This window comes from Fundulus heteroclitus, chromosome 17 (assembly GCF_011125445.2).
Source record: "Fundulus heteroclitus isolate FHET01 chromosome 17, MU-UCD_Fhet_4.1, whole genome shotgun sequence".
NCBI lineage: Eukaryota > Metazoa > Chordata > Actinopteri > Cyprinodontiformes > Fundulidae > Fundulus > Fundulus heteroclitus.
In genome coordinates this window covers 12,286,795-12,304,202 of record NC_046377.1, presented here as the reverse complement: position 1 = coordinate 12,304,202, position 17,408 = coordinate 12,286,795, and the positions used below count along the sequence as shown (strand labels likewise).

Sequence of the window (17,408 nt, the reverse complement as noted above, 5' to 3'; positions counted from 1 at the left end):
TCTTTACCGAGGGAAATGTAAAGGGTGCTCTTTATCATGCTGATTAGTCAAGCCAGGGATTTTGAGAGCAAGGGCTATTTGGACAATACTTTTATTGACAACTAACAATGTTCATAAAAACCAACTGTACAACATTTTTAATAATAGGAATCCTGTACAGCATCTTTGCAAGTAAAGATTTAAAAAGCAGGCATCATGCATTAAAGAAATTTGAATAAGGATTCATGCAGCTGTAGTGGTCAGAAAAAAAAAAAAGCTAGATCTTTTTGAAAGGCGAAACGATATTTGGCATCGTTCAAATAAAGGAGAAGTCTGAATGCTATTATGGCAACATGCTGCAGCTGATCAAGAGTCGCTGACCTGGTTATCAAAGGGGAAAGATGTTTTAAAAATCTGTACTCGTATGCACTGCCTGGCATAAATGGGCTGAGATGCAGGCTCAAATCTTCCATTTGTGGACTGTATATTTGAAAAAAGGCACTGCGGGATAAATGTGCTACAGAAGCAAAGCCAAAGTCTCCAACAATGGGGAAGTAAAAGAATAATTTATTGGACTAAAAGCTTAATATTTAAAGAGCACCCAATTCACAGTGACATGTGGTGTGGTTTACAAATAAAGCTAGAAATGGACACTATTGGGGAAATAACTGTCAATACTCTTTCATTTTTTACTTTGAGGATAATTAACCTGTCAAATAACAATGAAACGGCACAAATCAAGGTATAAATGTTCTTGTCATGGCGATGAACAGTGTCTCCACAGGTTTTAGGCAACTGACCACAAATCTAAAACACTTTATCACATTTTCAAGGCGAGAGAAACGTTTGTTTGCCCATCCACGCAACTGGCAGGATAATAACCAGAGAGCAGAAGCTTTCATGACTGTTACTTCATCTGACGGCTCTCAGCAGAGAGGGGTCAAAAGCAGTATGGCATCAGTAAAACTGTTAAATTGGCAAACCAAAGCGTTGCAACCTCTTTAGACGGAAACATCCAGCCACTGATGTGTAAAGAATCTATTAAATAAGGAAAAATACCAACAAGAACATGTGTGTGCAAACAGCAACATCAGTTCATAAGAGGGAGGGGGAAAGAGCCAGAAAATGGGAACAAGTCCATTAAATAAATATACATTATTCCCTTGTTCTGTATTTATAAAATATCTGTACGATTTGCAGAATGAGTAAATAGTGTGACTTTCACATGGCAAAATAGTTTAGTTTTTTTTTTTTTTTGTCAGTTTGTTGGAAGATGATGCCCAGAATCGAAACGCTGGAAAGATCCAGTGATGGCACAGGGATTTGAGTAAAATCCATAAAACATTCCAAAAATATTTACGCTCATCCTCATATCTACAAAAAAACAGGCAAAAAAAAAAGTGAACATAAGAAAGGCATCCCATTGTTTTTGGTTTTAAGGCGGGGCTACATCAGGCATCATCCAGAATCCTGCTGGGAGTCTTCTTCCGTTTCCCCCCCCCCTGGACCTATTTCACACGTTCTACGAGCTCCTCTGTGAGGCCCAGGTTATGCAGGTGAAAGGTGGGGAGAGAAGTCAGGTGGGGGAAGGCCTTGAGGAGCTTCTCCCAGCACAGCTCCAGCAGGCTGGGCACAGTCAGCCAGATCTTGAACAGGGAGCCAGTTCTCTTGTTCTCGTGGATGTTCACTACGCCACCGTGGATGTACATGCAGCCGGCCTGTGGAGAACAACAACACGAGCTGTACTTTATGCCTCAACACAAACATGAGCATCACCTCTTTCTACCAGCTAATGGCCTCCATTTTTAAATCTCTTTGGTCAGAGGGGACAGAGATTTAACTGTTTGGCAACAATGACAGAAGAGGGTCTTAAACCTACACTGTACCGACAGTAGGGCATGGTGGTGGCAGCATGATGCTGAGGGCCTGTTTCTCTGCCAGTGGTATGGACACATCTCAAAGTGGGTGGATTAATCAAGGAGGAGGACAAGACCTTAAGTCTTTATCTTAAATCAATTTAAGATAAATACTTGGATATTAGACAGATATTAAGATGTGTTTTGACAGAATGATCGGCGTTAGAACTGGCTTTGGCTTGGATAAATCAGGCTAATATTGCGTTCTGGAATGGCCCTAACCTTAGCTGTGGGTATGCTTAAAAGTTAGGTCTAATTTAAATTAGACCTAACATTTCAGACGAATGGTCAAATATCCAAACAAAATTATGGGCAATTGAATAAATAATGAAAGTGTATTTATATAAATTAGACAGTTAACTAAATGTATAAAAGTTAAAGTACATTTCAAAATAATTTTTTTATATTTACTGGGCTACAGCCCATACTGAAATAATTTAAACTATCCCAACGACTCGTCACATAAATGCTAACATTTGTTTAGCTGTACACCAATGACGTTGTTTGACACTTAAACTGCCCACGGTGTATACAATGTGCTGCAACACCGGTCAATGAAATAAATAAAAACCGTTTCATACAATAAATTCAACTTTTTATTAATCTCATCTTATAAATTATTAAAAATGTCATGATTAGACATGTATGTAGTTATTGCTTTCATTGAGTGTTTTAAAGTATCATGTACATTCTTTAACTATTCTTATTTAGTGCATTCTGGCCCTTTTGGTCTTTGGTTTTTGCCAGAATGTTGTGGGTGGATGTGTGCCATTCACTGCAACTTGTTCATTTATCCAATTGTGAGTCTATTTGAGCTGTAATGTATAAGAATCTGTCAATGAGAGAAAATCCACAATTAGTTGACAATTTTGCAGCCAATTCGTGTTTAAGGTTACACCAGTCCACCTTGGAGAAGAAGTTTAAATAATTTTATCAAAAGAGCAAAATTTGTACCCCATGAGGAGCATTTCAGATCACAACTGTGTCAGTTTTCATAGATGAAAAACACCAAAATGTTTTTAATCTGTCATAAAACAGTTGAATTTTTTTTTTAAGACTAATTAAGCTCATTTAGAGCTCTAAGTAGGAGGGTTAGGGGCTGCTGGCTGATTAGCGTTAATTTCATGTTAAATTACAAATTTTTTCATGGTTTATTGAATGTAGGGATGTGAAGAGCCTGTTGGTCACATAAACATTAGCCTAAATGTAACAAAGTTGCTCGTGCCACCACTATCACAGCTCTACTGACATGCAGTGTATTATTATGGTGGCTTAGCTCAGGAACTGGTATAAATTAGAGCTAGTTTTCCACACGGCTGACTTTGAACATGTTTGCTTTCATAAAAACATTAAATATGAATGGTTGATCTCACGCATCCTTCATGGCCTTGTGTTCATCTAAATCAAGTCAGGAAACAATCAAGTTTTCCTTCCGAGTCCTGCAGCGAGAAGTATGTAGGCTGCAGGAGCGGTTAAACATAGACGGAGAGGTACTGACTGGAGTTACAGCGGCACAGTGGAAGTAGGCCGGCTCGGGCATCTCTGCTGGTAGTTTGCTCCACTGGAACGTTTGCAGGTTCAGCTTCCACAGATCAGCTAGTATCAGCTCCCCGTTGTAGCCGCCACAGATAAATACATCTACAGCAGAAGGTAGGGGGAAACAACAACAACAAGGTTATGTGTTGGTTTGCGAATATGTTGGATACTTTTGTAAGGTGATACCAAGCAAGCAGACATTTCTCAGTTATGATCAGCCTCACCGTTACGTATTTGTACACAGCTATGGCAACGTCGAGGGGCGGGGTATCCTGTAAAAAGTGGGAAAGTTTTACGTTTATTGGAAGTTTTCACACCCCTTGATCTTTTTTGAACATTTTACAACCACTTAAATGGAAGAACTAGGCAAGGAAAGTATTAATCCGAGAAGCAGGCAACAGGATCATAGTAGCTCCTCCAAAATTTAAATTTAGCATCATCCATCCACTTTACAACTATGCACTACTTTGTCTTGGTCTACCACATAAAATATTAATGAAAATGGACTATGCTTACTTTGCCAAGGCACTCAATAAAAAAAACAGCAGACTGAATCATGAAACAGTGCACATCATACGGACCTATTTTCTCATGAGGTTTGGTCGTGATTTCTTCCCACGAGTTTGTCTCCAGATTGTAAGCATGCATCTATAAAAAAAAAGGAAACAAATTGTTTTCCAAAAAGGTCATATTTTGATTTAGATCTAGATAACATGACAGCGTAGTACCTTATCCAGAGGATATGATGTCCAGGAAGTTCCACCTCCCAGAATATAAATCCTCTGTCCATCGTGTGCTATTTCATGCCTGTATCTGTGACACACGAGGACAGGAAATCACCACCAGAGGGGTTATTGGAGCCCAAATCTAAGCCTCGAGTATTTGGCCGCTGTAGCACGTTTGTGAGTCCCGCCACTGTACCTTTCCTCCGGCAGGTCGTCGGGCGGGTTGTTGGGTTTGAGGTGGATCCACTCCCTGGTGGTCAGGTCCAGCCTGTGCAGGTCTGTGCTGTAGATGTAACCCGTCGTGCCGCCAAACACATACAGGAAGCCATTTATAATGACCATGGCCTGGAGAAGGGAAAAAAAAAAAAATGAGTATGCAGGTACTACAGGGGGATCGCCGTCGCCCTCTAGAGGCTAAATGTGAAATGCTAAAAGAAACAGAAGCAACTTCTGCAGCTACCTGTCCGTATATTCGGTTTGGCTTCTTCCCTCGACAGTTGAGCAGCGACCATCGCTTGTACTTCACGTTACAAACGTGAACGTCGTTGCCGTTGTTTTCCCCGAAGGGGATCCCGGTGCCGCCGAACACCAGGAGGTTGTTGCCGTGCAGAACAGCTGGAGAGAAACAGGGCGGCAAACTCGTCGTGAGAAGCCTTCCTTTTATTATAAATAAACTCTAATCCACAAGTGCTTCACCTGACATAGATGCCAGCTCTGTGGGCATGTACCCCTCCGTTCGAATCTGCTGCCAGCAGCCCGTGGCGAAATGGTACCGCCAAAGCTCCCTGAATAGTGGGTAGTCTTCGTTTTCTGAGCCTCCCGACTCGTCATAGTCCGGGTTGTAACCCCCAAACACATACAGGTTGGAGTTGTCAGCGACGCAGCGGTGGCCGCTGCGGGCGGGGGGAGTCCGTGGACCTGGAAGGAGAGGAGACGAGCTGTCACAGGAGGAACATGCTGGAGCACACCTTTTAAAGCATTGATTAAAAACATCTACTGGGAGTTTAGGTATAAATGACAGAAATCAGGACAAATTAGATACCCAGTTCAGGGGCAAGCATGCAGAGCACCAGTTCACCGTATTATGGACAGATGAAGTCTGGTAGTGAACCTCACAGATCCAGGAGAAAACTTACATACAACCAGCTCGTTCTGGTAGACCCTGAGGTGTTCCCCGGCTGGAAGGGACGTGTTGCCCCTCCAGTAAGGTCTAGCTCTACCCCCCAGTATCCAGATGACTGACCCAAATCAGCTGACTCTGTTCAGTGTGAAGGAGCAGGACATCCCCTCCTGAATGACAAGCGTCCTTTCAGACGCTTACATTTAATCAATATAAAATCTGGGTCCGTAGAAAGTGGGATTAAACTCCCAACCATTTTGCAAAAACTACTGATTTCACTTTCGAAAATACAATGAAATGCCTTTATTTGGTAGTATTTTGTAGCACAACTGCGTAAAGCAGGCGTTGAAAGACAGGTAAGCTCCATCTTTACATTAGTAATTGATTTTGTGAGTCTCAGCGTGCGCAGTGTGGCATCTTCCCTTTTATCGTTATCACAACACCTGATCACTGTCAAAATGTTTCAGATTAATTTCAAATTAGTTTCAAATAAAATAAATCAACCTACACAATACACTTTAATTATTTTATTTAAGCGAATAAAAGCTTACCAAAGCAACGGGGCACTGTGTCTAAATGTTATTGTCCCCTTGTTAAATCATGAATTAACTTTAATGTTTTTTGGAAAGCTTTGTTTCTCGATTACTGTCAGACCTAAATTATTGACAAATCACTCAAATTTAATCTGACAACATGAAGTAGGCTAAAATTCTCCCAAAGCAGCCACACAACGTGCTTTAATCTAAAGACATTCAACAACAGATGAGAAACAAAACCGTTGCTGACATGAAACTGGAAAGGGATAAAAATCTTTTTTCTAAGGCTTTAATACTCTGAGACCACGAAGATGGACAAACATGGAGCATCGCTGACTCTTTCTAGCAGTGGCAAGGTTACCAGAATTTGCTCCAAGAACACACTGGCGACATCCAGGACATCATACCAGCTGTCAGTCATGATGGTTAGTGTGATAATCAGTGACATGTACAACTTGTTACAATTGACAGTGATGAAAAGCCAAGTCAGAGTCTTAAAAAGATTTGAATCCGATCAAGATGTGATGGTGGCCGGTGTGACGGCCTCTTGCAGCTTCAGGATATATGTACGATTTTCCTCAGTTAATAGAGCTACAAATTCTGTTTCCTAGCAGAAAGTCCTGAATGTTCGGCCTGAAGGTCAAGCATTTATGCAAGCAGGACAGTGAGTTGAAACAAAGCAGCGCGTCCACCTCTGAATTACTCAGTAGAAGCAGAATGACTCTTTGGAATGGCCTAGTCAAAGCCTGGACTTCAATCTGCTGTGCTAAGGGGGGCTGCATAAAATCATCTCAGCAAAGAGGAGCATGCCTACACTTTGATGTAAATGCCAGGTATGACAAATGCTTGATAGTTGCTTGCTGCCAGCTGCCGCCAAGGTTGGTAAAAACCGGTCTGCTTGGATAGCTTTCCCCACTTAAGCAATGACAACAACATTACAAAAGTGTGTGTTGGATTCCCCAGAGCTATCTTTGTCTCATATTAACACCGTTCAGTCCTGAAAACCAGGAGAAATCTCTAAAGGAGGGAAGACAGGGCGTATAAAGCGTGTGCAAAGTCCCCCCTCATGCATCCAAACCAGAGCTGAGCAGGTTTGGACTGATCTGAGTTTCTGTGCAAAGCTGAAAAAACACACAAGAGATAACGCAGCGCCGTCAAGCCAATCAGAAAAGCTTTAGGCCAACCAGTAATGGGAGTTATGATGTTAGCCATCGTGACCAGACAATCCCACGTTGTCGTCGCTCCAACGCGCATCTGATCTGAATGATCTCTGGTTCAGATGCCCATTAAAGAGTAGCTGTTAGCATCTATGGGTGTTTATCCGTGTCCTGACACCCTGGGGAGGTCCTCTGTCTGGGGAAGCTGCTCCGAAGTCAGCCCCCGGTGTGTGTGACAGGGAAGCTGGGGTGAAACATTGTGTTGTGACGCTAATGCTTTGGTTGCTGCTGTTGTTGTTGTTGTTGACCGACCTGCTAAATGTGCTCCGTGCGGCGGCCTGCCTGACAGTTTCTCAAACGTATTCAGCTGCCCGGAACTGTCAGCGCCTCCAGCGTCCGACATCTTTTGTCCCCTTCTTCTCCCTCTACCGTCCAGGCCTTGCTGAGGTCACATGGGAGAATAAACGCGCCGTCCGCGGCAGCTTCATCGGCTCATCTCGCATTTCAGGCTATTTAGAAGCCATTCACTGTGTATTCCTTTTAGCCTCACCGGTGATTATGATGGCACGTTTCTTCTTCGGGGGTTTCGGAGCAGCAGGTGGATAATGCCACCGGGCACTTAGCGCCATCTAGTGGTTGTTGGTGGGAATTAAGGCAAAAATTGTCTGACTATCTTCAAGGTTGAGAAAAATACTTGTGTAAATTTAGGACTCTTTTGTAAATGTTTATTTACTCTATTGGGTTTTCGTCTTAACACAAATCCAATAGGTCTGTGTCCAGATTTCCTATTTTTGAATGGATTATTTCTAATTCTACATTTGATGTTTTTAACAGTAGACAAATATTTTAGCTTGACTTTTAGCTGATATTTCATTCCTATTTTAAATTTAGCTTAAATTAACTGTTTTTGTAGTTTGATTTCACATTTACTTTGAATGTATACTAATTTTTAACAATTTATTTACAATAGGTCTTATTGTATAATATACAATAGCATAATTTTGTGTAGTAGTCTATTATATGCTTAACATGTTTTGGGATTTATTTTGTTTTATTGTTGTGTAATACCATTTCATTTAGATTTCAACTAGGCTGTTTGTATTGATACATTTATTTTTGTGCTATATTATCTGGATGTGTACTTACATTTTTATGTCTACTTTTTGCTTATTATCATTGACACATGTATTTCAACAGTCCCTCATGTCTTGTTTACATACTTACCTGTTCATTTTATATTACTTAATTCTTTTATTCTTAAGTTGATTGATTGATCGATCACAAAACTATGGTAAGAGCATCGTGTTTCTTGCATATTTAAAATAGCAATAGGTCTATTTTCTGATGTTTGTTCACTATGAGCAATTACATTTTAACAGTATGTTTTAATGGAAATACTTGAGGTTACTAATTTCTCAATTTGTTATTTTTTTATCTATTATGGTATTTTTCTAACTTAAATTAGCATTATGTCGTCTGGTTGCTGTTTTTTTTTTTTTGTGTTTTTTTTTACATTATTTCCCTTTCGTGTTTAACCTATGTAAACAGTTTTGTGTCACATCCGACTGCATGAAAAAGTGCTCTATACATGAAACTCCACTGCCATTGACAAGCTAAGCAATTTAAGATATTTGGAACTCTAATACTGGCTTGCTTCACTGTAGCTGCCATCATCCATTAAGGTGTTTTGAATGTCTCTGAAGAACTGAATTAGATACTGTTTTAACATACATGGAGCTTGCTGCCTTTTGACAGATCTGCATGGTAAAATAATAATAATAATAATAATAATTTGAACTTTATTGATCTCACAATGGTGAGATTCACTTCTGCATTTAACCCATCCCCTTGGGGAGCAGTGGGCTGCCACTTTGCGGTGCCCGGGGAGCAGTCTGGGGTTAAGGGTCTTGCTCAGGACCCAGAGTGGCAGCCTGTGGGAGTTGAACTTAGAACCTCCGGTTTATGAGTACTTAATATTTATATTTCAAACATCCTTTTTTATTTAATATTTATAAAACATTTTATTTATGTATTTTTCATTTGATTATTAGTTTATTTGCTAATCTATTTGTTTGCTTTCTTACAAGAAAATACTTATCTGGATAATTTTAAACTTCATATTGTTTATGATCTAAAGCTAGAAATGGACTTTTACTATAACTAAAATGTTGATTATCCTAGTATTGATAATTTCTATTAAAAATGAATTAGAGACGTGCGTAGGGTGATTATATGTAAATCGGTCTGCTCTGCACGCCGGTAGGAACGTTTGTTCGTTGGCGCCTGGTTTCTGGGGAAACCATTTAGAGTCGACCATGGCGACGGACGGTGGTGGCCGCGGAGATCGAATAGGCATTTCCAACCAACACAAGTCCAGCCTCGCTTCTCCTGAGAAGGTCCGCGAGCTTCTTAAAGAGGGGATTTCTGCAGCAGACGTGGACTGCAACAGGTGACTCGTGCGAACCGGCGCGCGCTTTCCTTCGCGTGTTTGCGTTAGCTTACGGCTCTGGCTCTTTTAGCCGAGCAGCTGTCCGCAGCCGCGCCTTCCCCCCTGGCTTTGCTCAGGTCTGTGAGCGCCTGAAAGGCAGGACTGGATGCGCAGACTCCACCTGCATGCTTGAAATATTTTGTATAGCCTGAACTAGTTTTAAAGTTTGGCCACTCATGCTGCTGTGTACAGAGTTACAGAAAAAAAAACAGGTTAACGCTCCAAAAATAAATAAATAAATAGATTACAATAAAAAATAATAGTAATAATTAGACTTTACTCGTTATTTCACTCTATAATAGTTCTATTTGTTTATTCGTCCATCTGTCCATTCGGCCCTCCATCCACCTGTCCTCTTTTCAATTATTCTATTCCTTTATCCAGCTATCAGTTCCCTGATCGAGGTATATGTTCATTTGTCTTTTTTCCCCCATTTGTCCACTTGTTTGTTTAAGAAACCAACCATTTATTTGTCCATCCCTCTGTTCCTCATCCATCCTTTCGATGATTGCACATTAGACCTTCCCACAGCACAGAGACTGCTCTGGTCAGGGTTCTAAATAACCTGCTGACAGCGCCTGACGCCGGTTTCCCCAGCCTACTGATCCTGCTCCACCTAGTTGCTACCTTTGACATGGTCGACCATCTCATACTGTGACAACGTCAAAGTAGGAGTTAGTGGGATCAGCTTTCTCCACTCCTATCTCTCAGGGAGGCGGGGAGATGTTAAATTGGTAAATCTCACCTCTACTGCCACATTGGCTACCTCCGGTGTCCCCCAGGGGTCAGTCCTGGGCCCCCTGCTCTTTTTAATCTACATGCTCCCCCTTGGTAATACCTTCCAAAGCCATGGCATCAGCTTCCACTCATACATTGATGACGGTCAAATTTACCTCCCCTGACACTCATCTGGCTCTCTCCAGAGCCACCAAATGTCTCAGTGACATACGTCATTGGATGAGCCAAAACTTTCTCCAGTTAAATGGCGGTAAGATCGAGGCCATCCTCGATCTTACCATTTTTTTCTGCAGATCAGGTGCTAAAAGAGCCGCTGCGTCTCAACTCGGAGCGGAAATGATTGCGTTCTGCCTATGATGTATTTCAACCAAAATTGCGATTTTGATTTGGACTTCTCTCTGCATTAACCACAAGCAACAAAAATGGCCTCTAGATAAAGATGTTTGTAAACAAGGACTATTTAAAACAAGAACTTTAAATGTTTTTATTAATCAGAATATTATTCCAGAAAACAGCTTTTAATTGTTTTGGATAATCAATCATTGTTGAACATAAAGTACAAAGTGCAACCAACAAGCACGTCTATGTATTCAACTGATTGACCCGTACTTAATGCTATGGTGAGATTCTTGAAAGTTTCTGGTAAAACAGTATGATTAAATAAACTCTAAAACAAGTAATAAAATTATATTATCTCACTGCTCCAACTCTCCTCCCCTCCATGTGGAGACAAACCCACTTTAAACAAATTACCGACAGCTAAAGGACGCGTCTGATCCATTAATTGTTACATAGCCAAAAATTGCGGACCTCTGTGATTTGGCTACAGTATGTCCAGAACAGTGCTGCCCGCATCCTCACCGAAATCCGTCCACATCGCCCGGTCCTCCATTCCTTCCACTGGCTCCCTGTCAGCCAGCGGATAACCTTTAAGTTAGTCCTGCTGATTTAAAAGACTGTCAGCCACACTGGCCCAAGCAGCCTGAACACTCATTTGTTTCATGCTGCTTCAAGACTTCCCCTATGATTTCCCTGTTGTTAACTGCAGTTGTTGGCCATATTTTAATACTATTATTTCAGATTAATGTTGTTAATCTTGATTAGTTTATTTATTTTTATTCTACATTGTTCTTAAACCTGGTTTATTCTAGAACTGGGAAGCACCTTGAGAAGTCGCAGGATTTTGAAGAGTGCTATACAAATGAAATGAATTATTATTTATTTGGTTTATCATCTGTTTTGTCTGCACATCCATCAACCTCACTATGTCCATTTATTCAGTCTTCCTCCAACTAATCTGTACATTCCTCCCTCTTTTGCTCATTTACCCATCCTTCTATCCATCCATGCATCTTTTCCTTCATTCTTATATCTGTCCATCCATCCATCCATCGTTCAGTTTTTTGTCAATCAATCTCCCAGTTATCCATTGAATGGGTGAAAAAGACCTATAACTCAGGCTTTTTTTTTTAATCAACCTATAAAATGTTGATAAGAAAACCCTGATGAACCTTGAGGAACTGTGTTAATTCAACTGGTTCTCACCACTTTTTTTCCCTCTAGCAACTGAAAATCTACAACCACAGTGGGATCTTTTCACAGTTCCCAAGAAAGGAAATGTAAGATTTTGTTGCTAATGACGTTTTCTTGTCTCATGTGGCTTTCAGCAAACAAGGAGACGTAAACGCTGTGGAAGTGAAGAGCAACACCAATGCACCCTGGGAGGCTACGAACAGCGAAGCTTTCTTCTCCAGAGTGGAATCATATTCAATATCCTTTTCTCATTGCAACTCACAATGAGCATTTCTCCTTCTGTTGCATATTATTGCAACAATTTCTTAGATATGTTTTTTTTTTTTTTTTTTTTTTTTTACCGTTTTAATTGATACTTACAAAGCAAGGAAGTCTGTTTTTGTCCGTGGTACTGTAAACCTGCGAGTGGAAATGTCCTTAGCATTGTACTGTATGAAATGGGCGGCCAAGCCACGCATACTGTCTCCTCTGATGTGTGCCAGATACGGTTGGATCAACGTTGGCTGCGACATGCTTAAGTGCTCCAGCTGCCAGGCTTTCCTTTGTGCATCCCTACAACCAACGTTAGACTTTGAGAAATGTAAGAAAGATGTCAAACGACTCGCTTTTGCAAAACTGTGGTCGTTGTTAAAGCAAAATCAAGTTTCCCCCTTTTGATTTTCAAACAGACAAAACGCGAGTTGCAGAAATATCAAGGCAGCTGCAGACCCAGCATGAAAAGTATTGTCCTTGGCCTGACTTTCCTTGTCCAGGTAGGAGCAGCCATTTGCCTGCATTTCATACAGCCACGTCCTGCTTGGTTGGTGTTGTCACATTGAACGTGTGTTTCCCTAGAGCGGCTCTGGTTGGTTCCAGCGTCGGAACCGTCAAGGCTTCTTACGGCCCTTCTGGAGCGCTTCCAGAGCACATGCGTCCTGGCACAGCAGCTTCCAGCCATGAGTCCAGAGCTGCTCAAGTCCATGGTACAGTGTCCTGTGGCATGCAAGAAGAAGATATAACCCTTTACTAACAGCAGTTTTCTTAGCTGGCTAAATATCCAAATTCATGTTTCTGTCACTCTGGGTTAATTGTGCTGTGTATTTTTTATTTATTAATTTTTTGCAGTCTCTCACAGAGGATGTTATCAGCACTGTGCTGCAGTTGATTGAGGAAGAGCAGAAAAGAAAGGGAGGGATTCCATTTTCTGAATCTTTGGCTGTGCAGGTGTCGGCATGCATCGTGTCTCTCTGTGGCTGGGGTGGAAAGTAAGATGAAAATTCTTCTACTACACAGATGTCTGTGTGTGTGATATGTGTTTGTAACCAACTCGCTCTTCTCTGTTCAGCTCAGCTCTGCATGCAATGAGCCTCCCAACCCTCTCCTGCTCCTACTGTATGCGCAAGGTGGGCTTGTGGAACTTCCATCAGATCGAGGCGCTAGGAGGCGACCCAGAGCCCCAGCCTAACGCCGCAGGGCCCTCCGGTCCCACGGCGGGGCCCGCGTCAGCACCTACCGACGTAGATGTTTTTGGATCAGTCTCCACCACTCCAGCTCCGACAACTCCGTCTCGCATGAAGCTCAGAAGCCAGGACTCCACCCGCTCTGACCAGGCAAGCTCTGAGAACAATTTGGTGCTACCAGGAACAAGCGGCCATGTTTTATGTCGTTTTGAAACGCCTCCTTCAACTATTTTTTTGGTGCAGGATGAAGGCACCTCCTCTCCAGTGGCCTTGCGTGCCCGGAGCAGAGATTCACCGAGTCCAAGCGAAGATCTGCCCAGCCCTTTATCCAGGGGCAAGAGACCCGCCACTCGAAGTCGAGGGCAGGGCTCAGGGTCTGACGGCGCTGCCAGTCTACACCCCCCGAAACGCCTCTGTCTCTCATCGGCTTGCGGTCCAGTAAGTTAATCTTAAGCATCATGTCCATGGTCCTCTGCAGCATCTACTATGTATTATTTTTTTATAACCAAGACAGAATACATAATTAGAGCTATAATTTAGAACATAAATGTCAATTTTAGGTAGTTATAAATTCTTATTTACTTAAATGTTTTCCTCGTTGTTGCGTAATTTCTAGTGTTCTTACTGAGGAAGTATGGATGTTTGGGGGATTCCCATGAAAAATATTTGTATTTTCAGACTTTACTGGCGATTCAATAGTATAAAATTTCTTTCCTTCTCCATTTTGTCTCTTTCTGTGTCCCTTCACCCATCCACTTTGTGGATTTAATCTAATCATCCATCCTCTTTCTCTCCTTCGTCCTTCCAGTCTGTGCTTTTTGCAGGTTCTATATTAGTCTGATGAAAACCTTCTTACTATTTAGAAATATCTTGAAAAACGAAATTTGAGTCTTAGGAAAATTTTTATTTTCTCATTAAAAATGATCAGGAACCCCAGTAGCACAAGACTTTTTCTGTGACCCTTAAAGGCATACTATGCAACATTTTTCAGTTAATTAATGTGTTCCATACCGTTTTGGATGATTAAATGAGTCATTTCAGGTCGAACAAAGGTTTTCTCGGCCGCCCTGGTGGTCTGTGGGGGAAATACCGTACTTGCAATTGCAAGAGCCCTCGGCCCGCACCCACAGGCTCAGAAGTCTCGTGCAAGAGCGCGAGAGTCGGTCTTGCTTTACGGCGAGAACTCCATGTGTTTTTGCCCTGCTATTCACTATATGCACGCGCGAAAGCAACAACAAAGAACCGCGTGTTAACGTCGAATAAACATGCAAGCATATAGAGTTTTTTTTTTATTTAATTTTTTATTATTATTATTATTAATATTATTATTTCTTTATTTCTTTATTTATGTATTTATTTTCATTTATTTTTTTAATGTTGGCGAGGCGGTAGCGTGAGTTTGGCGACCGCCTCGCCAAGATAGCGCTGCAGGAAACCCTGATGTTCATACTTTCACTGTTAGTCATTGTTTGTACTGCCGTTTTTTCGACTTTTCATTGCGTTCGCCTGTCCGCTAAGCTCAAAACAACCGCGCCTGGCTTGATGGAGTAACCAGAACAGCTGAGCATCTTTATGTGCACTTTTACTTTCGCCCTCTGGGGGGAGCCTTGCTGGGAAAATCAACCCCGGTTGCATAGTATACCTTTAAATAGCTTGTTTTAAGAACAGCCTTGTAACGCTTTTTCTTATATTTCAGGGCGGTCCTCTGCCTAAGAAAGCGTTCGACCCCCTCGCTCAACACAGAGACTGGTGCCCCTGGATTTCAGAGGGCAAGGAGAATGTGGATCCAGGGATATCGTCAACTTTGGTCACAACTTCAGCAGTCGATCAGCAGGGCTGGAAAGCTGCTCTCGACCTCCTCATGCCCACAAAGAAGAACTCCAACGCACAAGGTGGCACACCAGCACAGGTAAGCTGAAAGCTTTGGTCTTACTGTTTGTGAAGGGAGAAAAAAATAACTGGTAACCTTATTTGTTTTTCTTGTTCTTTTTGTCTCTCTCTCCATCATTCTCCTGCTAGGGCCCTCGTGACAAGTCCAAACGAGTGTTTGCTATTTTGCGTCAGTGGCAGGTATCCACCTCATCTCAGTAGACCCCTTGGATCCAAAAGCTGTTGACCTGCCTATTTTTTTACGTTTTACTTTACAGCAAGATCCTTCTCAGCATCATTTTATCAATGTGTCGTTTTTGTTACAGATAAAGTGTTGCTAGAGGGAATTTAATGGATGTTTTTTTTTTTTCTGTAAACAGTAAAAAATGAGAAGGATTCCTTTTGGTGTACAATGCCTTGCTATGTATTCATACTCCTTGAACCCGTTTACATTTTGTGGAACTTGTGGTCGTAATGTGCCAAATGTAAAAAAAAAAAGAGCAAAGGGTGTAGCAAGGCACGGTGAAGCGGTATTAATGGCTGCTGGGGTCTCGGAAGCAGTCAACAAGTGAAGGGACTCGCATAATGACCCACCTGGAGGACGTGTCCCTGTCACGTTTTTTTTTTTTTTAATGGAAACAGGCGAAGATGAATATCTGTTTGTGTGAAACAACCATGTGGCTCAACACTCGGAAATAACATTTTTTTTAATGCTGTACACATAGCTGCTTGTAGGAGCTAAAAAAGATTAACCTCATTAAAAAAACAAGCTGTGAGAAAATTAGGTTTGTTTCCTGTATTTTAGTTTTTAAAGCATGTTGTTCTTTTTAAAGCTGGTTGTTTTTGGCGAGTAGAAAACATATTTTTTTTTGGTACTAGTGACTTTTATTGAAGTGATTTGTGATGAGTAATTAGATAAAAGTGGGGGGGTTGAATCCAGGACAACCATGTTGAGGACTGTAGCTTCTGGACGTGGTGTGTCTGCTCTACAAACTGAGCCACCCAGCTCCTCTTCTTCATGGACTTTTTTTAGAAAAAAAATTAATAAAATGGTTTTCTGAGGTATTTTGTGACATTTTATGTTTGTCTGACATTTTAACAAGAAAATAAACACTGTTTAAAACACATGAGACTGACCTGTAAACACATTTGCATACGTGTAATGGTTCGTTTGTGCTGCTTAGAATAGAGCTCAGCAAAGTGTTGCTCAGGACTCGACCTAAGGGTCAAAAATCAACAAGATAATGGGGACACACTCGTTTACAACCTGCTTGTTTAAGTGATGACATTATGGGTTTTCAGAGGGTTTTTGAGTGATCAAAGCTTGAAAGGACTTTTCAGAGCTGCCCATCTGTTTGCAGTGGCATGCTGCCTCCACCCTTATCAGGCCACATTTCTACTGCTTTCCAGCAATGTCCAGTATTTAGGCTGTGTATGTTTCTTGTATAACGTTGTAAAAACATGCCGTAGTTCTAAAGATAATTACTGGTAAGACTCATCTTCAGATTTCATGTCTATGTATGAGGCTGAGTTGTTTAACAGAACACCAGCCGCCATGAATAAAACCCAAACGTAGGTGGTTATGGAAATCTCCAAAAATGTAATGTTTTTTGTAAACGAGGCGGCTTAGTTGAAAGTGCATGGCTGCATAACGAGCAAACAGGTGCAGGCAGAGGGAAAAAAAACTCAAATTATGCAGAAAAAAATGACCATACTGAAACAAAGCAAATCCAGAATGTTTAAACGTGATAAACATTTCAATCTTTTTATTGCATAAAGTTGTAAATTAAAGTGCATACTGCTGAAAAATAGGAATATGTACAGTTTGTAAAAGTGACAGTGATGCCATTTCTTCTGCAAAGTTTTATTTTGGTATTTTATGGTAACTAACTATAAATGGGTGCATATAAATATGGTGATGAAAATGGTATGTTATTTATATAATTTAATATTAATGGTTGTAAATGTAATGAGATAAATATAATTGTATATAAATACATACATATATATATACATACATATATATATATATATATATATATATATATATATATATATATATATATATATATATATATATATATATATATATTAGTGATAGAGCTCCAATATTACGGAATAAAGTCATAACTGCATTACCACAAACTAAATCGCGATGACACATTTTTTTCCCATTCAAAGAGTGACACTCAGATTTATAACAGATTTCAAGTGTTTGTTACTGCCATATTTTTTTTAGGATTGTCACTTGCAGGTTATCAAAACCCCAAATTCATTTAAACATTTAGTACAGAGATGTTGAAATGTTCTGGTTTACACAATAATGGGGAAGACGGCTGTCTTGATAGCTTATCAACAGACAGTTGGAAAGC

General features: G+C 40.9%; 2 protein-coding genes across 2 annotated transcripts; one reads left to right on the top strand and one right to left on the bottom strand.

The window, feature by feature from the left end:
• Positions 1 to 74: 74 nt before the first annotated feature.
• On the bottom strand, positions 75 to 7,558 carry klhdc10 (kelch domain containing 10). The gene is made up of 9 exons (XM_012850696.3): positions 7,282 to 7,558; positions 4,853 to 5,074; positions 4,617 to 4,771; positions 4,353 to 4,501; positions 4,160 to 4,244; positions 4,013 to 4,079; positions 3,656 to 3,703; positions 3,394 to 3,533; positions 75 to 1,697 (listed from the first exon to the last, which is right to left on the bottom strand). The coding sequence occupies exons 1-9, from the start codon at positions 7,370 to 7,372 to the stop codon at positions 1,488 to 1,490; spliced, it is 1,167 nt and encodes a 388-aa protein (XP_012706150.2). The 5' UTR covers positions 7,373 to 7,558; the 3' UTR covers positions 75 to 1,487.
• Positions 7,559 to 9,255: 1,697 nt separating this feature from the next.
• zc3hc1 (zinc finger, C3HC-type containing 1) lies at positions 9,256 to 15,534 on the top strand. Its single transcript, XM_012850682.3, has 10 exons — positions 9,256 to 9,418; positions 11,863 to 11,965; positions 12,158 to 12,308; positions 12,397 to 12,480; positions 12,563 to 12,690; positions 12,833 to 12,972; positions 13,053 to 13,317; positions 13,411 to 13,605; positions 14,864 to 15,076; positions 15,187 to 15,534. Exons 1-10 carry the CDS (start codon positions 9,285 to 9,287, stop codon positions 15,256 to 15,258), a joined length of 1,485 nt encoding a protein of 494 aa, XP_012706136.2. The 5' UTR covers positions 9,256 to 9,284; the 3' UTR covers positions 15,259 to 15,534.
• Positions 15,535 to 17,408: the final 1,874 nt, after the last annotated feature.